Genomic DNA, 24,021 nt, shown 5'->3' on the forward strand with positions numbered 1-24,021 from the left:
CAATGTGTTTGATATAATGAAGACCTAAATATTAGCATATAATTCAATGTGTTATTTTACTCTACATAGACATTTAAGAATCAGGTGGCCAAGGTAATATAAGCTGTCCTTGAGAACAAACCCTGAAGCTAGTAAGAGACCTGGAGTTTCTAAGTAGTTATTTTCTTCCTGGTACTTACTCACCTTGAATTTTAAAAATGCAATATGGCAATAAATACAACTTCTTCTGGAGGGCTTTCATGTATCATCAGTTCCTCATTGAATTAGTGATTTCTCAAGTATTTCAACATCTTGCAGTATGGGATCAATGTCATGCTAAACATTAAATGCTATGAAAAAGATAACTAAAATTTTCAGTGCGAGCTTACAGAAAAATATCTAAAAATATTCATATTTTTTGTCAAATGTTCTGTGCCATGAATCTGTGAAAGAAATCAGCACACTCTGCATATTTGTTCTCAAGAAAAAATATTAAAAATCTATTATTCTTGGGAAAATAGGTGCTTAAATACAGAAAATCCCTCAAACTAGCATTTGATAGACATGGAAGAATATAGCCACCAATAATGAAGCCAAGTTCAAGAAAAACTCATAGATATTGGCCCCTTCCTTGAGAGTGACAGAATTAATATTATTGAAAGGTCTTGAATTTACATGCTGTAATTGTGATTTGCTTAGTACTAACAACCCATCAATATTTTCAAAAGTGTGCATAGTAAAAAAAACTCTAATGATAAACACTAAAGAACATACTTATTCCCCCCCTCCCCCCCTACTCCCTTGCTCATTGTTGTTGTGGGGGAGCTTAGTAGACGGAGACTGGGGCCCAATGTAAGGGATTATCCCTACCTTGGACCTCAGCCCTCACTTCAACTAATGTTGCATGGGTCTTTTCTTTCTTCTCCCCCTTTTCTTTTCCTTCTCTTCATCATCCCCTTCCTCTGTCCACTTCCTAAGGTGTGAGAGCTGTGCTGAAAGGATGAAAGGCTGGCTTTGTGTCAGTCCTGAATGGCCTCCAGGAGCCAGGAGCCATGGTATCCCCTTGGTTAATCACCTAGCCCTTACCCCTCATGGGGACCCTGAGGGTTAGACTGTTTTTTCTCCCCATTTATTTCAGGCTCACCAATGGCCAATAATGGCCATTGAGAGCTTACCCCTTCATCAACTTGCTCCTTCATTGGTTTCCAACCCTGCCTCTCCTTTGACCACAGCTCCAACTACTGATCCTCAAAGTTTGCAGTCAACTCTATCCATTTCAAATCATCCACCCAGGTCATTACTCAGCTTTCAGAATATACCCCTTCCTCTCTCCCAACATCCTCCACTCCATCATCTTCTGCACAATCTTCTTCATTGTCTACCCCCACCCCTCTTATAACCATTCTTCATGCTTATTTTCCTCCTTCCAACAGTACTACCTTTCTCCATACCACCCTATCTTTCTCCTGCCCTCATCTTTCTATTGCTTCCACCTCTGCAAACCTTTTGAGCACTCTTTTTGGCCCAGCCAAGAAGGATCAATGCTTTGTGATTCCCCCTACGGCTCTGTACTCTGACTATACCCTTTTCTTCCAACAATGACCAAAAACAAGTAGGCAGTTTTCTTTCTCAGTCATTCTGATCGTTCACGCCTTCTTACAGTTACATCTGAGTCCCAAGCTCGAGTACTATCTACCCTGACTGACCTCACTGGCAAACCCATTTCTGCCCAATATCATTCCTCCTTTAATACTTGTACTGGAACTGTTTTCACCTCTCCAACTGATTGTCTTGTCTATGACAAGGACTGGTCAGACTGTGAAAATTACTTGCTTGTATGCCTCGTTAACTATGATGCAGTGGCAGTCTAGTGCTACACAATTCCTCCCAGAGGATAATTTAGGTCCAACACCAAGATTAGCCTCCATAGACATGACCACCCTCATGAAGTTATATTGGTGGAGTGCCCTGCCCTGTCTGACCATATCAAACTCTTCCCTGTCAATGTTAGAAATTTTGGCATTTTGGCCTCCCAGACAATCACTGTCACTCTACAGCCTGCTGCCCTCTATGTACTCAACCTGGCCATGACTGTTCAAATTGCGCTGCTCAGTCACGCATGTGTGCTAATTATGGTGGCTCCAATAATGTATTTTATAGGAGCTACCCTACCTAGAAACAATTATTCTACACTCTACATAAAGCCAAACAAGAAGCACCCCGACGAGGTGTTTCTCTTTCTACTTTTTCCAAAACTGTACTTCACTCCGCTCCCCTCCCATCTTCTCAAGAAGTCTCAGCATCTCCCCCAGTATCTCTTCCCTCTACCCCAAATCATTCTATCTCTACTCCCTCTCTCCCCCGGTCAAATTCCTTTTCCAGTCTGAATCCAGATACTCCAATCTCTACCACTTCCTCGGTGTCTACCCCCCCCCCCCCCCCTCCTTCCTTTTCTACCTGTCGCACCAAATAATCTGAATGTTCCACTCCATCTTCTCCTAAAACCATCTCTCCCTCAGCTCCTTGGACATCTATTCCCTCTTCTCCTCCACATAAATAAACCTTTGATTCTCAGACCTCCTCTCCCAACTCCAGAAACTCTTGAAGACATCCAAAAGTTCCTAAACATGACCCAAGAGAATGATCCACTCCCTCATCAACCCTCTCATCCCTTTATTCTTATCTGCTCTACATTCAAAGTATCTGCTGATATCCATCTGTTACCACCTCAAGTTCACCCTATCCCTCTTCCTCCCACTCACCCAAAAAACACCCCATCCTCTCCTACTCCATGTGCATCACCATTCCCTCTTCCTTTCCCATTATCCTTACCACTCCCACCTAAATGCTCATGTGACTCGCATATGTCACGTCAATGTCCTTCTCTGGATCCCTCCCCTCCTGACATTCTTCTCAATACTTCACCACCTTCCCCTGTTCCCATATTTCATTCTCTGGATTCTTCTATTTCTACAACTATCATTTCTTACTGTACTACCCTTTGTTTCATTATAGATCTCTTGCAGTTTTCCTCATACAATGCAACTCCACTTCCTCAGACACACACTCTCCATTTGATCTTATTGCCCTATACCTTGAACCCCATCTCCCTTTACAAATCTCCACTGTATTTCACTACCATTCTATCATACAACCTTTGACATCTAACACATCTTATGCCTAATCGTTAAATCATTTCCACCCCTTTTGCCACAATACTTTACCATAGTGCTGTATGACCTTTGATGTCTAGCACATTTATTTCTTCTAACCATTAACCATTAACCATTCTCATTGGGCCCAAACAGAACCAGAGCCCTAGAAGTGAGCAGTCCTGCTGGAGCATGGACATAAATTTGATTCAAACATTACTTTTTGAAACAAAAATTTCCTGAAGAGAAAATTTTAGCTTATGAAAGTTTCACTATATATTGATGCATAAAAAAGAGAGGATAACATGAAATTATTTTACAACTACTCACCAGTTGGTTTCAGGTGATGGGGACACCTCAGCATATAAAAAAAATTGGCCAAGGGGCGAGTCATAAGAATGGTCTCACCATGGAAAATTGTTGCAATGGAGTATGATTGTCTTGATTGTCATGAGTGTACAAACCACTTGGAGGAAGATTGACTTGGCTACCCTTCAGGAAGAGGCTTGTGCATGAGCAGCATAATAATCACTGATCCATGAGGGCAGGGTGTACTATCCATGACCTATGCCTGAGAGAGGGCTGTGTCACAGGAGGATACCATGTCTACATACATGAACCTAGACCCTGAAGGATCTGTAAATTTGAATACAAAAATAAAAATAATAATAATAATATGTTAAAATCTGTTGAGATATGGAGTCAGCTCGATAAATAGTTGATTAAGTTGCAGTCAATGAAAAAAACATGTCTGTATAAACACTGCTGACAGTGCCAAAATCAAAACAATGTTTTTTCAAATATTAATCCTATAATATTTTTCAACATCTGTTCTTGGATCAAGTATAATCATTAGGGAGATATCTCATTAGGTACTGACCTTATAGGCATCATAATATAGTTCCATTGCTACCATGAAACCTATGGGGTTCATGTTCATGGTTCAAGGACTGATATTTGGGACTAAAAGGATAGAAATACTATTTTTTGTAACTGTCTCTAATATATTTATTTATTTAATTTTTTTTTAATTTATATAAAAAACAGGAAATCTAACAAGCTCCATATTAAGGTTAAGCTGTCTGTAAGCTTTATGGAGAAATATACAAAGTCCACTAAATTCATTCAATACTAAGCTGCTAGGTATGGGTTAGCAAAATAGTCTCAGGTTTTACATTTATCTTTTGTCTGCACTTAGGTAGCCCATATGCATAAAATACAATACAGTATGAAAAAATATTTGTTAACTTAATTGCATTGTTCATACCTGCTTTAAACAGCAGTATTATTACACTACATACGTTAAACTATAAAAGAACCTTTCTTGACCTTTTTAAATATCATATTACATGTTATAATACAATTCTTACAAGAATATATATTACAATAGATTTGAAGGATGTTTCAGCAAATATCTTTTGACTATAAATGGCAGTAAGAGATCTTATTTATGTTATTTTGTCTAAAATCAAGAAATGATTTATAGTTTCAAGAAAAGAAATAAAACCCTAAATTCACCTACAAGGCAAACATGGGAGGGACGGTGTTATGCAGTTTCTCACAACAGCACACAACTCAATATTCATAACATTCAGTCTCCAAGGTGCAATATGATTTTAACTTATAAATTGACTACATAGGTATTACTAACTACATGTGCATTATTCATACATTAAAGTGATGCATTACTGTATATATTATTCTAAAATATGAAACAGTGTCACTGTCTGCACTACAACACAAAAATGCCATAAATTTCTTCCTGAGCAATATTTTCTTACACTGTTTTAAGATTCCTGTCAGTTATAAAAAAAAAAAAATCACAATTTTCTAAATTATCCTCTTGCTTAACAACACATTTCTTATTATAAAAAATGCTATTTTTTCTGCATTATATACATTATCATATTTCTTAATTTCTTTGGAAAGTTAGAATTTGTTTATATTAAATTTGTTTATATCAAATTCAACAGGCAAAAGTATCATTTATAAGGGCAGAGGTATTGTGCATGGCTAATGTTGAGTGAGCTGACCTCATGCTGTCTGAAAGATTATTATTTACAATTCAAGTTGAAAATGCATGACTACAGTAAATGTTCTATCAATCATCAACCTTTACAAATTTGGTGCCATATAATTGAGGAATTTAATGGCAACCTCATAACCTAAGAAACAAGCAGCATTTGCTGGGAAAGCCCTGATCATCACTGGGGCAACTCCTTTGAAAAGGGCACGAGGACCTTCAGTCCTCATGATGTCAACGAACACACTTCGGATGCCATTTGGATACTTCCCTTCAGGAGCTGGAAAAGGGAATACATGTAGATATCAAACATCAATACAAAGTGAATAGGACATTCCAGAAAAAAATGCACATTAAAGTTTACAAAAAGAATATCTACAAAGTTGAATGCTTAATCATTTTAAAAGTCCATTAAGAAGGGAGGGGGGGAGAGAGAGAGAGAGAGAGAGAGAGAGAGAGAGAGAGAGAGAGAGAGAGAGAGAGAGAGAGAGAGAGAGAGAGAGAGAGAGAGAGAGAGAGAGAGAGAGAGAGAGAGAGAGAGAGAAGAGAGAGAGAGAGAAAAGAAGAGAGAGAGAGAGAGAGGAGAGAGAGAGAGAGAGAGAGAGAGAGAGAGAGAGAGAGAGAGAGAGAGAGAGAGAAAGAGAAAAAAGAGAGAGAAAAAAAAAAGAAAGAGAGAGAGAGGGAGATAGAATGAGAATGAGAATGAGAAAAAGAGAAAGAGAGAATGAGAAAGAGAGAATGAGAAAGAGAAAGAGAAAAAAAGAGAAAGAGAGATTACAATAGTTCTTTTACAACTGGCTACAGAAACATGGAACTGCATAATCAAAACAGGGAAGACACAATTCACAACTAACCAGTTTGCAGCCTGCTCTTGAGGACATCAGGACCAATGGCCACCAACCAGTTGAACATGCCTGCTGTGCCACCAGCAACGAGAGTTCGTACAGGGCTAAGTTCACCTTCCTTTCCAGGTGGAGAGAGCATATTCTTAAGCCATTCATAAGTCATGAAGTACATTCCTGAAGCTGGTACATCTGGCAAAAGACATCAGTAGTATTAAACATTACTTATGTAAAATATGATAGGTATGCACATCAAATCTGATGTGGGGTTTGATAAAAAATTATCTTAATTTTCAATTAAAGCAGATTTTTAAAATCAAAATCATATAACAATCACTTTCATCACAATGTCAAATATATTTTATCCACTTCACTATCAAGATAATGCTTCTAACTCCCATGATTTTTTTTCTGCTATGAACCTTTAAAATATTCATATTTTTTTTATATGTATAGATAATACAAGAGATTTGCAACTAATACCTCTCAGTAGTGTGGCACAAGTGCCCTTGTAGATACTGCGAATGCCACCTTCCTTGTACAAGACCTTCACAACATCAAGAGGTCCTTTATATAATGTGGGACCAGTGCCAGCTGCTTGAACCTGATATGAAAAATCACTATTTAATTATGACTGGCTTCCCTATGAACAATCAAAAAATAATTACGTACAATTATAGTTTACTTTTACATTACATTTATTACTACACTTATCAGTAATGTCATCAAAAACTGAAAACTACTTGCCAAAATTATATCTTTAATATACAGACTTACAGTGTGATATATTTGGAAATACAAATATACATAAATGAACTGAAATGTGCTGCAATAATTAGTATTTCACCTGCAAAAGGCATTTTATTCTTTCTCCAGGGGTCATGATAGCTGTAGTAAATACTCCCGATAACATGCCAGCATTAAATAATTGAACAGCCGTAAGTTTCTCATCAGGAGTTTTTTGCTGAAGTTTCTTTCCAACTCCAAATCCAAGGAAACATACTGCAAACATGGGTGTAACTCCAATCAATGGAGCAGCCATTCCTGAAAATTAAACAAAAATGTCATATGAATAACAAAATCCAATAAGCATGAATGCCTCAACATCTACCCTTATATGACAAAGGTGATTACTGTAAAGTAACCTTCATATGGGTTTGACCATCCAGCTAGGCCTACAAGTTGGGTAAAGCTTCCCCTCCATCATCCCCAAAGGTCTAATGACACATGTAAAACCAATGCTATAAATCTACCATTAAGGGATCTTATCTTTTCAGAAATACATTAAGCCTATATTCTATGGTGGATCCAAACACAAAAGTTGCTTTTTCCCAACTCTACTCATTGAAATCAACAATAATTTCAAAACAAATTTAATTTTCAGTAGAGAGTGGGAAGAAAATATGTAGAGGTTTTAACTTACAACTGCTCAGACTCCTGAGAATAATCATCCTATTTGTTGATCTGACCTTTCCCATTAATAATAGCTAAAATTGATGTTAAAGTGGCTGGACTAAGCCTACATAATGATGTAAGCAGCCATTCATCAACTTGATAAAAAAGGTGACCACTGTCTTTCCTTTCCTATTCTTTAATCATTACTTTGAACAATTTCTGAACAAAACTTTCATCACAACAAACCTTTGTAGAGGCCAAAAAAGCCTTCCTGACGTACAGTTTTCAAAGCACAATCCCATGTTCCTTTGTACAGCAACTGTTCACCAGGCTTCGGAATTGGTTGAGTTTGTAGGCGGACCTGTGGGTAGAAAGTAAAACAAACTAAATAAAAACAGGTGTAGATATATATATATATATATATATATATATATATATATATATATATATACACACACACACACATATATATATATATATGTGTGTATGTGTGTATGCATATATATATATGTGTGTGTGTGTGTGTGTGTGTGTGTGTGTGTGTGTGTGTGTGTGTGTGTGTGTGTGTGTGTGTGTGTGTGTGTGTGTGTGTGTATCCGTGTGAGTGTGTGTATCCATGTGTGTGTGTGTGTGTAGGTGTGCGTGTTCATGTGTGAACATGTGTGTGCACATGTGTGTGCACATGTGTGTGTGTGTGTGTGTGCACATGTGTGTGCATGTGTGTGTGTGTGTGTGTGTGTGTGTGTGTGTGTGTGTGTGTGTGTGTGTGTGTGTGTGTGTGTGTGTGTGTGCATCCAGTGTGTGTGTGTGCATCCATGTGTGTGTGCATCCATGACACAGAGAGGAAAGTGACTGGGTCATGAACAAAACTTTCGCAAAACTGAACTTGAACTGGATTGAGAATATAAACATTTGCATTCTTATAAGGTCTGAAAAAAAAAATCAAACAGGGCATCCACATGTGAGTAATGAAAAACAAAATCACAGATTTAAAGTTAAATTTCTCTTGGTTTGGCATTCACGTTTCTTCCAATTTACAGACATAGCAACTAACGTAGGCTGTAGTGCTGATTACCATTCCATATATACATTAAGATAAGGAAGGAGAAAACTGATAATTATGTCATCATCTGCAAGATTCAGCGTGCCTATATGTTCAAAGTCCCGCCTAGAATCGGTAACCTACGGACTTTGACCCCGGGAAGGTACTTTTCCACGCCTACCTTTGACCTTGTGTTTTTCACATTAGGCTTTGGGTCGATTAAGAAGTCGATACTCGTGAACTATAAAATGACATAGTGCGACATGGCTAAACATATGTTGGAAGTGAGACCGAAGCTATGCATACTCGATGCAATCAGCTGATTGAGGTGCCAAGTGTTGATAACAAAGTGTTGACCATTATTCCAATGTTTCTTATATTGCAAAATTATCATTATCATCATTATCTAGCTATTTTTTTTTTGTGTATGTGCATTCCTACTACAATTCAATATATACCAACAAATATGCTTAAATATATCATTTGATTCCTTCAGATATAATTTTTTGTGTTCACTCTCCTAAGATCACTATAAAAAACTATAGATTACGTCACTGCATAAGCTGATTGTGCAGTCGCATCTTTAGACTTAAAACACTCTTGTAACAACTAAGTAAAAAACCATCTCTACTGGAAAACAGTTTCTGCACAAAAGCGTTAAATTCAAAATATTTGTCGCGTCACAAATGATGAGTAACAAAAACCCGAGAACAAGTTCGTGATGCACGATAGGAAGTTCACCCAAAGGGCTCACCTTAATCGTGTCCAGGGGGTGCCCAACCACAACCGTGCAAGCCCCTCCAAAGCCTCCAGCAATGAAGTCCTTTATAGCCGAAGGTGGTTTCTCAGGCATGGTGACTCGAGTTATGAAAATTTCGCTCCTTCACACAAAGTAAGAAACTGCCTGTCCTCTCTCCCCGACAGCAGGCTCTTCTCAACCCACTGAACAACTGGACTACCTCGAGTCTTGACTGCCACACACCCCAGCATCTCCCGCCCAATCCAGGTGCCAGGTCGAGTATTATCGGAGCTTTGTATCATGTTCCTGGCTCTTTTTGGCCCAGGGACAAAGGCTGGTGACATAAGGCAGTCACCAAAGCACATGTCAAATTAATTGTTAAACATGTGCGTTATTTTTTTTTAGGTATACAGGTGCCATGTTTTCTGCAATAGGTGTTTCATTTGGCTCAAATAAAAAAGCATTTAAATGTCGCTTGTCGTTACCGTTATCAGTAACGATTTGGAGATAAAGAAAATTACAAGGCAAACTGCTGATGGCAGTGATAATTAATGTTGTATGTTTTTTTAATGATATTACACAGTAAAATGTCAGAAACACTAGCCACATATTCCCACCACACAGGTAGCGGAAATATGCCGGTATCTATCGACTGTCATTCACGGTGAAATATCAATGTCTATTTTGCATCCTTGTTAGTTTAAGACTAAAGAAGGGGAGAAGAGAAAAAATACCGATAAAGGCAAGACCACCGGGTGATCGCGGCGGAGGCGAAATTAACCCCAGGGTATGCGAGCGGAACAGGTCGGGTAGTAACAAGGCACCGGTCCTTTAAGCACGTGAACCTCAGCCATAGGAATCTACCATTCACCACATTCTACCTGCCGACAGGGCCTACGAACGCTGCCGCCGGGCCCTTCGTGATGAGCGTCTCGACACTCTCGCTCAAGTCGCGGCTGGGTGTGCACGCATCCGGCAACTCTCCGTCACAGGCATACGGTGAGTTTGGTGTGTATTTCAAGATTTCATGGAGAATTATTTTCGGTATACGAGGTTTGCTCATTTGTTTTGCCAACTGCGTCATACCTTAATGTTAAAAGCGACAGGTTTTACATAACTGAAAAAAAAGATACTCAGAAAGCCTTAGTGCATTTATCAGCGATGTTTCACACAGAGTTGCAAGTCTTCTCATAAATATTCACATATATATGCATATACATACATACATAAATATTCACATATATATGCATATACATACATACATACATACATAAATATTCACATATATATGCATATACATACATACATACATACATAAATATTCACATATATATGCATATACATACATACATAAATATTCACATATATATGCATATACATACATACATAAATATTCACATATATATGCATATACATACATACATAAATATTCACATATATATGCATATACATACATACATAAATATTCACATATATATGCATATACATACATACATAAATATTCACATATATATGCATATACATACATACATAAATATTCACATATATATGCATATACATACATACATAAATATTCACATATATATGCATATACATACATACATACATAAATATTCACATATATATGCATATACATACATACATACATACATACATAAATATTCACATATATATGCATATACATACATACATAAATATTCACATATATATGCATATACATACATACATAAATATTCACATATATATGCATATACATACATACATACATAAATATTCACATATATATGCATATACATACATACATACATACATACATACATACATAAATATTCACATATATATGCATATACATACATACATACATAAATATTCACATATATATGCATATACATACATACATAAATATTCACATATATATGCATATACATACATACATACATAAATATTCACATATATATGCATATACATACATACATAAATATTCACATATATATGCATATACATACATACATACATACATACATACATACATAAATATTCACATATATATGCATATACATACATACATACATACATAAATATTCACATATATATGCATATACATACATACATAAATATTCACATATATATGCATATACATACATACATACATACATACATACATACATACATACATACATACATACATACATACATAAATATTCACATATATATGCATATACATACATACATACATAAATATTCACATATATATGCATATACATACATACATACATACATACATACATACATACATACATACATAAATATTCACATATATATGCATATACATACATACATACATAAATATTCACATATATATGCATATACATACATACATAAATATTCACATATATATGCATATACATACATACATACATACATAAATATTCACATATATATGCATATACATACATACATACATACATAAATATTCACATATATATGCATATACATACATACATAAATATTCACATATATATGCATATACATACATACATACATACATAAATATTCACATATATATGCATATACATACATACATAAATATTCACATATATATGCATATACATACATACATACATACATACATACATACATACATACATAAATATTCACATATATATGCATATACATACATACATAAATATTCACATATATATGCATATACATACATACATACATACATACATACATAAATATTCACATATATATGCATATACATACATACATACATACATAAATATTCACATATATATGCATATACATACATACATAAATATTCACATATATATGCATATACATACATACATAAATATTCACATATATATGCATATACATACATACATACATAAATATTCACATATATATGCATATACATACATACATAAATATTCACATATATATGCATATACATACATACATAAATATTCACATATATATGCATATACATACATACATAAATATTCACATATATATGCATATACATACATACATACATACATACATACATACATACATACATACATACATACATACATACATACATACATACATACATACATACATACATACATACATACATACATACATACATACATACATACATACATACATACATAAATATTCACATATATATGCATATACATACATACATAAATATTCACATATATATGCATATACATACATACATAAATATTCACATATATATGCATATACATACATACATACATAAATATTCACATATATATGCATATACATACATACATAAATATTCACATATATATGCATATACATACATACATACATAAATATTCACATATATATGCATATACATACATACATACATAAATATTCACATATATATGCATATACATACATACATAAATATTCACATATATATGCATATACATACATACATAAATATTCACATATATATGCATATACATACATACATAAATATTCACATATATATGCATATACATACATACATAAATATTCACATATATATGCATATACATACATACATACATACATAAATATTCACATATATATGCATATACATACATACATACATAAATATTCACATATATATGCATATACATACATACATACATACATACATAAATATTCACATATATATGCATATACATACATACATACATACATAAATATTCACATATATATGCATATACATACATACATACATACATACATACATACATACATAAATATTCACATATATATGCATATACATACATACATAAATATTCACATATATATGCATATACATACATACATACATACATACATAAATATTCACATATATATGCATATACATACATACATACATACATACATAAATATTCACATATATATGCATATACATACATACATACATACATACATACATACATACATACATACATACATACATACATACATACATACATAAATATTCACATATATATGCATATACATACATACATAAATATTCACATATATATGCATATACATACATACATACATACATACATACATACATACATACATACATAAATATTCACATATATATGCATATACATACATACATAAATATTCACATATATATGCATATACATACATACATACATAAATATTCACATATATATGCATATACATACATACATAAATATTCACATATATATGCATATACATACATACATAAATATTCACATATATATGCATATACATACATACATAAATATTCACATATATATGCATATACATACATACATAAATATTCACATATATATGCATATACATACATACATAAATATTCACATATATATGCATATACATACATACATACATACATACATACATACATAAATATTCACATATATATGCATATACATACATACATACATAAATATTCACATATATATGCATATACATACATACATAAATATTCACATATATATGCATATACATACATACATACATACATACATACATAAATATTCACATATATATGCATATACATACATACATACATACATAAATATTCACATATATATGCATATACATACATACATACATAAATATTCACATATATATGCATATACATACATACATACATACATAAATATTCACATATATATGCATATACATACATACATAAATATTCACATATATATGCATATACATACATACATAAATATTCACATATATATGCATATACATACATACATAAATATTCACATATATATGCATATACATACATACATAAATATTCACATATATATGCATATACATACATACATACATACATACATACATACATACATACATACATAAATATTCACATATATATGCATATACATACATACATACATACATACATACATACATACATACATACATACATAAATATTCACATATATATGCATATACATACATACATACATACATATATATATATATATATATATATATATATATATATATATATATACACATACACACACAATATGCACAAACACAGGATTACAAAGATAATTTACATTTAATATATGTAGGACCTTGGGTAGCTGCTTACTTTGAACACTCCTTAACCAGGCACTGGCTATTGGCTATACGTACTAAAAAAGTGGACATGTGTTAAGTGACCATTTTCTGTCATGTCAAGAAACATGTATCAGATAACAAAAATTATTGTTTCAGATTTAACATTACATTGTTATAAAGATACTTTGGGTAGGTGTGCACACTTCGTCTAACCTTTCTGTAATGGGATGAATTCCCCCTTAGAGGCCTTGGAGTATAGTGTGCAAAACAAGAAAAACAGCCGTACTAAAGAGTCAAATTATGTGAAAAAATCCATTGTTCTAATTTGGTGTAGCTATTTCCTTGAATACAGCATTTTATTTCTTAAGGAGTCATCTTAATTTGTATTTACCACCATCTTATTTGAATATTTTCCAGATTTATAATAAAAAAAGAAAATACCTCAGGGGCATCCAAATTTACTTTGAGGATGCCATTTTAGCAAGGTCAGTAATGTAAATATTTATATTTTATCTATATTCATTCTTCTTGAAAAAGTTATTTACTTGTTTGCTGATTACCATATGCAGTAAGATGATATAAGTAATCTAATATCTAAATACCTCTTTCCTATCTAGAATGAATGACTACATATTTAAGCAAAATTTAAAATTTTATAATCATACTACATAACAATATCTAAAAATCACTGAATCATCATTTGAAAATATACTACTACTGAATAAAAATTTATATTACAAGATTCTGCAAAACATCATGTTATTGAGACTCAGTGGTATATATTTCAAATAATAAAGGAATATATCTAAAATGACCTCTGCAAATTCTAAATAGTAATGTAAAACTATTAGGTCTCAAACATACTTTTTCTTCATTCAAAACAGTCTCATAAATCTTAGCCTTCTCCTGAAGTTCTATCAACTTCAAATATAAAGAATGCTAAACCATTGTCTATTCCTCATCATCATATTGACCTTCAACATTATTTTTAATGTTTTTTACTCCTCTAGACCAAAACAAAATTTTTATTTAAATTTAGGAACTGCTGGATTTTTTTGTTACTCTACGTAAATGCCGAATTTGCTTATATACTGCAAGTAAAGTACATAATTTTACCTCAGTACTCACTGAACTTACTAATGACAATTCTTCATAAGAACCTTGAGGTAAAAGTTATAAAATTTTGATCACAAAAACAAAACAACTAGTGTAAATGAAAATCACATCTGTTTAGTTGTATTGTATCATTAATTATTTTGGAAAAATATGCATGCCTTTACTAAATACATAAAAGATTTAGAATAAATTAACTTAAAGTCTTCTTTGTGATGGATTCGATTAGTGTACATGCACATGCAGAGGATTTATTAAAAGATGACTTATTAAAAAAAAATAGGTAATCATCAGCAATTTAGGTATTGTGCTGGAACAGGTCTAATCTGATGTATTTTAACAAAATAACTAAAACTTTGTAGGTAATAACTTTTTTATTGCAATAGCATTCATATAGCATAATATCCATTTATAAAAATTCTGATATAAAAGAAATAATAAATCCTCTCATTTAAACCATTTATTGCACTTTTTTCTATTAAGTAAGCACATTTACTTTATCAATTTTTAACAAAATTGTTAACTGATATTTTCTTTTAATTTCCAGCTGATATCAAAATTAACCAGCACATTTTTTTATAGCCATGCTTATATCTATACATGCAAAAAAAATATAAACACTATAATTCATGGCATACATCTTCATTTGGTCAATACAAGCTATCAATATTACGTAAGCATACACGTAACCATTATTCCTTTTAAAAAATATATATAAAGTTTATAACTTCCCACTCTTGGAAACCCTTTCCTTGATACACTAGTTTTTATACTCCAAGGTGTACCCAATATTTTGAGATTCGTACGAGTTTCCATGATTTCTGGGAAGATATTTATAACCTGTAAAAGTTTTTAGATACTTTCTACTTAATCTGTAGTTAAATGACTCCAGAAATAACCAACAATCCTCCATCTGAATTTGTAGACCTACTTGGTGATTTATTATCTACTAAGTAACCAAGTCTGGCTCAGTCTTGTTAAAATATACGTGATGGAAGTTTATTGACTTTTGCCGGAGCATAAAACCTAGAGGTCACAGCTACTTTCAGGTTTTGCTTGAATTTGTAGGCATTCCGAGAGATATCAGTAATATTCATTTAGATTTTGGGGAAAAAAAAATTTAATTATGAGAAAAATCTGATTTTAATAAGCCACTGTAGCTGTGTCTGAAATATTTACCAATAATAAAAAACACCTACAACTGTTATCTGATAACCATAAATGAGTTTTTATGCATTTTTATGTATGTCTGTTAAGTCATCATTAGACAGCAATTTTGGATAAAATCTAGGCACTAAAATATATCAAACTTGCATGAAATATAATGACAAGGATCCTAACCTAACACCCTCAAAAGCCTGCTTCACATTCTTCTTTTAGAGAGAGGAACGTACACATCATATCATGGACATTTTCAGATAAAATATTAAGAATATGAACATACTACCACTTCAGACATTAGCCTCAAGAACTGATTATCCTACTCTTTTCAAGCACATCTTATCAAAGATTCAAGGTTGTTCCCTTAAAAAAAAAGGAATTATGTAATCAAACAACACCAATTCCTCACAGTAAATAAAAGAGAAAAGAAAAGATCATTTTCCCCAATGACCCGGTCACGGCCAGCCTTAGAAGCCAAGGCCGAAATAATACATTAAAAATAACTTAATATATACCTTAATTGTATCTAAAGGATGTCCGGCAGTAACAAGACACATTCCACCGAAGCCCCCAGCGAGGAAATCTTTAGCCGGGCTTACAGGCATCTTGGAAATTTAGAGTAAAAAACTGAACGTTTCCCAGTGAACTTCAACCTCAAAACCCCACCGTCGCCGACTCACACTGTTGCCAGGCCGGGGGAGGTACCTTCGGCTGTGCCAAGCTATGGGGTATATTTCTACGGACGATTTATTATTTTCCACTGTTTAGTTTTGAGCCGACTTCATTGTCCTTTCGTCTGAAGGTATATAATCACACCGTATTTTCCTCTGACAAAAATCATGGAACAACGATATCGAAATTAAGAATGTAGTTAAACAATAATGTTCGGGTTGGTAACATCTGGGACAGCTGATCGCCTCGCCCGGAGGAGCTTGACGACAATGGACGACCTACATTTCCCGGAACGACTATTAATCTTTTATCTTTTTTGTTACTGGTAATGCATTCGTGCTGTATTATTAACTTATTAGTCAATTGTGATACACTGCTGGAAAGGCGTAGTACCATTTCGGTAAAGATAAAGTAGTTTCTTATTAATGAGAAAATAAAAGATAAACGCGCGCACACATATACATATAAATACCTGAAACCCCAAGGATAAAGCATACAATACGAAGGAAAGTTTAACTGAAAGAGGTCCTTAGAGTGTGGGACTCTAGTGAAAGTGGAATAGATGTTTCTTATTAACCAATATTATCGTAATTGTCATTATATTTTAATTTTCTATCTATGCTTTTAATTATTGTTATCATCATAGTCATCGTCAATATCAATATTATCAAAATAATTATAATGTTGATTTTATTATTATTATTATTATTATTATTATTATTATTAATATGATCATCATTATTAATACTACTATTATTATCATCATCATCATCATCATCATCATCATCATCATCATCATCATCATCATCATCATCATCATCATCATCATCATCATCTTATTATTATTATTATTATTATTATTATTATTTATCTATTATTATTTTTATTATTACTATTGCCATAATAATAATAGTAATAATAATAATAATTATCATTATTATTGTTGTTATTATTATTACTATTATCACCATTTTTATCAATAAAACTATTATTATTATCATTGTTATAATCATTACCATCATTATAATCTTTAATGTTATTATTATTGTTACTTTTATTATTGTTGTTGTTGTTAGTAATATAGCTATAATAATAATTTGTTATTATCATAATCGTCATCATCATTTTCATCATTATTAGTCATATATGGAATAGAGCACCACAGTGTACTATTACCATCCCTGTAACTATCGAATTTTAAGGAATTCCAGCTTTAAAAAACGCCATATTCAGGGACCTATCAGTCCGTATTGTTTGTGTTGCACGACCCCACAATCCCATGCCCGCTGTTTCCGTGGGGCCTTAGGAGACGGAGACTGGGGCCCAGTGCTAGAGACCACCCCTGCCTTGGCCTTAGCCCTCGACTCAACTAATTTTGCACGGTCTCTCCTCTTCCCCTTTTCGTTTCCTTCTTTTCTCCAACTCCTACTATCCCTAAGACGTGAGAGCTGTGCTAAAAGGATGAAAGGCTCACATTGTGCCAGACATGAACGGACTGGAGGAGCTATGGGCACGGTATTCCCCTGCTTAGTTGTCTAGCCCTTGCCCCTCAAGGGGAACCTTCAGAGTGGACTATTTTTCTCCTCCAACACACGCTAGGATTACCATGGCCAGTAATGAAGACCATTAATACCCCTACTTATTTCAGTTCTTCTGGTTCCCCGTTCCCAGGTTCTCCTTTGTCCACAACTCTGAATACTGCTACTGCTTCCCTCTCCTCAGTGCCTACTATCGCATCAGCTCAGTCCAAATCATCCATCCAGGTTAATACTCAATCTCCATCCTCTACTTCATCTCCCCCAGCCCCACAAGTTTCTTCATCAACTGCCCCGTCCTTCCTTAATACTGCTCTGCAACCTTATTGCCCACCTCTTCGCAGTTCTACCTCACCACTCCCTCTTCCACACGACCCTGTCATTCTACTACCCCCACCCTACACACGCCCTGAAAACTCTTTATAGCCAAATGAGATCGATTTTTCGTAATCCCCCACAGCCCCTTATTCTGACAACACTCTTCGTTTAAAACAATACCTCCAAAAACAAGTAGGCAAAGCTTCTTTCCACAGTCCCCCCCCCCCCCCTCCGATCGTGACCGCTTTGCCATCGTTACATCCGAATCCCAGGTTATAGAAATATCAACCCTGACTGACTTCACTGGCAAGCCCATTTCTGCCCAGCCTCATCCTTCCCTCAATACTTGTACCGGAACTGTCTCCATCCTCCTAACAAACTGCCCTGTCTACGACAAGGGTTGGTCAGATTGTGGAGAAGACTTACTCGCCTGTCTCGTGGACTATGGTGCAGTATAAGTACAATGCTACACCCCCGCCCCCCTAGAGGCCATCGTAAGTCTCACACCGATATTGCCAAGATTACATTCCATAGACATGACCTCCCCTTTAATGTTTACATTGGCGGAGTCAATGTAAACATTATCAACCTCCTCTTGTCAATGTCAGAATTGTTGGCGACTAGGTTTTCCTGTCAAACACTTCCGTTCCACAACCTAATGCCTTCCAAGTGCCCAATCTGGTCTTAATATATCAAACTGTTCTGCACGTATATGTGCTAATCGTGGCGGCTTTAATAATGTATTTTATAGGGGTTGCCCTGCCTACAAGTTTGAATCTGACTTGGCAATTCTCAGATTCAAACTTGGTCTCACCTTACGTGAAGCCAGACAGGAAGCAGGTCGACGAGGTTTTTCTCTCACTCCTTACTCCAATAATGTCCTTCGCTCTGCCCCTCCCCTTTCCACACAAAATGTTTCTACATCTCCCCCAGTATCTCTTCCTCATTTAATTTCTACCCCTCCCTCTCCCAGTCAAATTCTTTTGCCATTCTAATCCACACACCCTAATCTCCACCACTATTTCAGACACTCCAATCACTACCTCCCTGGTACCTATCCCTCTTCCTTTTCGCACAAGATAAGCTAAACGTTCCACCATATCCTCTCTTCCATCAACCTCTCCCTTCACCCCTCAAACATCTGTCCCCTCTTCTCCCTTTTAGCCTTTGTTTCTCAGACCTCCCCAACCAGCTTCATTGCAGAAACTCTCGAAGACATTCAAAACTATTTAATCATGACCCAAGGTAACATGTCTACACCCTATGCATCCTCTAATCTCTCTGCTTCCATTACTTTAACGTTCAAAGTAACAGCCAAGATCCATCCTCCTCCTACTCATGTTCCCCTACCTCCCACTCCTTCCCAACACATCCCATTCCCCCCTGCTTCAGTTGCATGTATCCCCCTTTCCTTCCCCATTATCCCTTCCGCTTTCCCTTGGATACACACGTGACCCTTTGTCACAACAGCCCCCCTCCCTGAATTTTCTCACTCCTGACATTTTTCCTAAAACTGTGATGTAATCGCTCAAACCCCTCTCCTTTACCAATCCCTACCTTACCCTACGGACATCCTTGCAGAATTCCACATTTCCTCCTTTTAAACCCTTGTTAATCTCTAGCTTCCTGAACTGCTATACGACTTTTGACATCAGCTGGGCTAAATATGGTCCTTAGAAATGTGTTTATCACACTGAAATCTTTTAGGACATTCAACCGACAGGTCTATCTGTTGGCTCGACTGATAATACATATGTCTTGAGTATTATAAGCATCACCGTCGAAGGAAAAAAAGCACGTTTACCTGGTTGGTCCGAAATTAGGACAGGAAGATTATTATGCTCTAGACCTCTTGAAGTACATTGAATGAGGGCGAATTTTGCGTCACATAAAACGTAAAACAAGAAAAGAAGAAAATAGCAGATTTATCTTGTCTTGTTATATATTATTCAGAAGTTATGCAAATTATCTTGTCTATAGAAAAGTTGAATTTAATAAGCGATTCTTATAATAAAAATGTTGATAATATGTATGTCTTTTACCCTCCTTACATATAGTTTTCTCTGCTCTTTTGCAGTCCTTTTTCCAAATAAATAATAAGACTCTTATTGCGTTTTTTTGTTTTGCTTCTTAGATGTTAAAGTGGGGTAAAAATCATCACATTAATAAATCTACTTTTTTTATTTCACTTACAGTATTTACACTTGTTTCTTTGTTTATAATGCTTCCATTCAGTAAGTGTAGTCTGAGTTGTGATACTTCCATTCACATGTGTGTGTGTGTGTGTGTGTGTGTGTGTGTGTGTGTGTGTGTGTGTGTGTGTGTGTGTGTGTGTGTGTGTGTGTGTGTGTGTGTGTGTGTGTGTGTGTGTGTGTTGTGTGTGTGTGTTTGTGTGTGTGTGTGCATACAAACATTACGTGCATGCAATATCTGACGTAATGCCTACTACATACATACCGGAACACAGATACAATCGTATACATACTGTATGTATCATAAGTAATCAAATCTGCAGCAGATATTCTCTCTCTCTCTCTCTCTCTCTCTCTCTCTCTCTCTCTCTCTCTCTCTCTCTCTCTCTCTCTCTCTCTCTCTCTCTCTCTCTCTCTGTCTGTCTCCGCACGTTTTTAAAATGTGTTCTAAACAAATGATTTTAGATGTTTTAGGAATGCAGTTATTCATACTAGTCACAACACCTATTAACTATGTCCTATGGTTTGTACATTATATATTACCTAAATTATCTAAGTAATCCGTAAGTGGAAATACTAGCTTGTTTATGGTCTAACCTACTAAAACAAAAGAAATTATGCTTGGATATTTTCTGAAGACATTTTTGGAATGATTTTCTCGATGGCCCATCTAGTATTCATAAACTGATTTGCTCACTTAATTCTAACCTCGTTATTTTACGACATTTATGACTTACTTCGAATGGGTTTATCCATTGTCCTTTCAATAAAGTTCGTAAAATTAAGTCACGTCTCCATATTCTACAGCTTGATTTCTATTTATATTTAAAAGTGCGATTAAAATAAGACCGGTTTTGCTAACTAGATCATTCTGTTCGAGTCTCTCTCCTGCATCATGCGATGAAGCTCTTGCTGTTTTAGGAATTCCTCCATTTCATTCCTTTTTCTTTGGCGTTCCAACTCCATCTCGGCTGCCATCTTCTCTTTCATTTTTTGTTTTTCTATAGACAGTTGCAATTTAAGTTGCTGTTTTTCCTTAAGTTTAATTTCGGCTGCTTTTCGCCTTTCCTCCTCCATTTGCCTCTTCATTTCTTCCTTCTGTCGACGGTAGTCCTGTCCATTGCTGACTGTAACGATGCTGATTAACTCAATGGTATCACCTGCTTCGTCCCTCTGTGGAATCTCAGCTGATTCCTCTTTAGTCGACAGCGGGGCATACGTGTCTTCGGGCATCTCTGCTTCTGCGATTTCCAGGAGATCTTTCACTTCACGAGGGGCAGAAGCGAAGGCGGTCAAGGGCAACCAGTTCGGCTCTTCTTCAATGATTTCTTCCTCATTTTCTTCCTCCTCTTCATCATCATCAGGGAGCACAGCAGTTATCTTTTTATGCTTGGGCCGAGGATCCCACAAATGCTTAGGACACTTCAGGCGCTTATGGGTAACTTGGAAGATATCGTTGTGTTTGAACTGCGAAGGCGTCTTGCATAGAGGAGCCACTCTGTTATCATATCGCAGTCGGATTGGCTTCTCGTTGGTACACACTGTGCCCAGCTTCTCATTCCATCGGCAAACCATGTTGTGACGACGACGGACCTGTTGGAATTTTTTCAAATTTTAGAATCATTAGTGTTATATTCCTTCACCAATAATAATCTTCCATATGGTGACTAGCTACACATAGTGGAGAAAAAAATGGGGGAATACAAGTATATATACATCCTATACCGGAAACAGCAAACTGAAAACTTATATCTGACAGAGTTTGAATAGAAAATATGATTCCTTACTTTATTCGTGAAAGTAGGTCGCAGCTGCATTAGGTCACACGTGCAGTGCCATGGATTCTCGTGCAGTTGTATCAACTTCACCGGAGTAGGAACAAAGATGCCCAGAGGAAGAGTGGTGAGGTTATTATGATGAAGATACAGCTCCCGAAGGCTTGACAGATGGTCAAATGTTCCAGGTGAGATTTCATCGAGACCGTTGTGACTGAGGTCCAGATACTGTAGGTTCTTAAGACCGAAGAAGGCATCGAGAGAAAGTCTTTTCAGATGGCAATGGCTAAGTGTTAATGTCTCAAGATTGGGTGTGGCTGTAAAAGCATCGAAGTCAATGTAGGTCACATGGCCGTGGATAGACAAGTCCTTCAGGGTGGGCATTCCCTCCAACATTGCTCGACTGAGTGAGAGAAGAGTTGTGTTTTCTATAACTAGGGTGGTCAATGAGTCAAGGTCTCTGAAGGTGTCAGTGTGTAGCTCAGCCGATACGTCTCTCGAGCCGATGAAAAGCTGTTCAGTTCCATTGACGTTGGAGAACGTGAAGGGGAAGATATGCGTCAGTGGATTATTAATCAGACGAATGGTCGCTATGCTGGGAAGGCCAGGGAAACTCGCTGGCCCGAGTCTATCCAGCTTGTTGCTGTCGAGGTCCAGGGTGAGAAGATTATCGAGGCCAGCCAGACTCTCACCTTCAAGGGAGAGGATGTTGTTATGTGCAAGAGAAAGATGGCGCAAATTTGGCGTGGGCGTGAACATAGCAGGCGGCAAGATTTTGATGTGATTATGCTCGAGGGTGAGCGTATGGAGGTTGGGAAGTCCCGTCAGTAGTTCGGGACCAACTCTGTCCAACTTAGCATGAGCAACACGCAGATACTTCAGCTCTGACTGCGCAGCGAATGGAGCCAAGACTGTCTCCGATTCTGCTTTAAACACCTCATACGGCACGACGCTCTCTTCTCCTCCATCAAGAGGGACGAACAAGATCTCTTCAC

The 24,021-nt window shown here is 35.3% G+C and overlaps 2 protein-coding genes across 3 annotated transcripts in view; both read right to left on the minus strand.

Moving 5' to 3' along the window:
- Positions 1 to 4,114: 4,114 nt before the first annotated feature.
- LOC125034768 (mitochondrial carnitine/acylcarnitine carrier protein-like) lies at positions 4,115 to 17,449 on the minus strand. 2 transcript variants are annotated; one of them, XM_047626715.1, is made up of 6 exons: positions 17,050 to 17,449; positions 7,638 to 7,752; positions 6,844 to 7,040; positions 6,480 to 6,600; positions 6,009 to 6,188; positions 4,115 to 5,434 (listed from the first exon to the last, which is right to left on the minus strand). In XM_047626715.1, exons 1-6 carry the CDS (start codon positions 17,137 to 17,139, stop codon positions 5,247 to 5,249), a joined length of 891 nt encoding a protein of 296 aa, XP_047482671.1. In that variant the 5' UTR covers positions 17,140 to 17,449; the 3' UTR covers positions 4,115 to 5,246. The 2 variants fall into 2 exon arrangements, with proteins under 2 accessions (XP_047482671.1, XP_047482670.1); XM_047626714.1 differs by lacking the exon at positions 17,050 to 17,449 and adding an exon at positions 9,188 to 9,400.
- Positions 17,450 to 21,222: 3,773 nt separating this feature from the next.
- Positions 21,223 to 24,021, minus strand: part of LOC125034557 (insulin-like growth factor-binding protein complex acid labile subunit) — an 11,059-nt gene continuing 8,260 nt past the window's right edge. The window contains exons 4-5 of the mRNA XM_047626444.1: positions 23,039 to 24,021; positions 21,223 to 22,844 (exon numbers count right to left, since the gene is read on the minus strand). The exon at positions 23,039 to 24,021 is cut by the window's right edge and continues 460 nt beyond it. Coding sequence (XP_047482400.1) covers positions 22,113 to 22,844; positions 23,039 to 24,021 — 1,715 coding nt within the window. The 3' untranslated portion in view covers positions 21,223 to 22,112. The remainder of the gene's footprint in view (positions 22,845 to 23,038) is intronic.

This window comes from Penaeus chinensis, chromosome 18, assembly GCF_019202785.1.
Source record: "Penaeus chinensis breed Huanghai No. 1 chromosome 18, ASM1920278v2, whole genome shotgun sequence".
NCBI classification, from domain to species: Eukaryota; Metazoa; Arthropoda; class Malacostraca; order Decapoda; family Penaeidae; genus Penaeus; species Penaeus chinensis.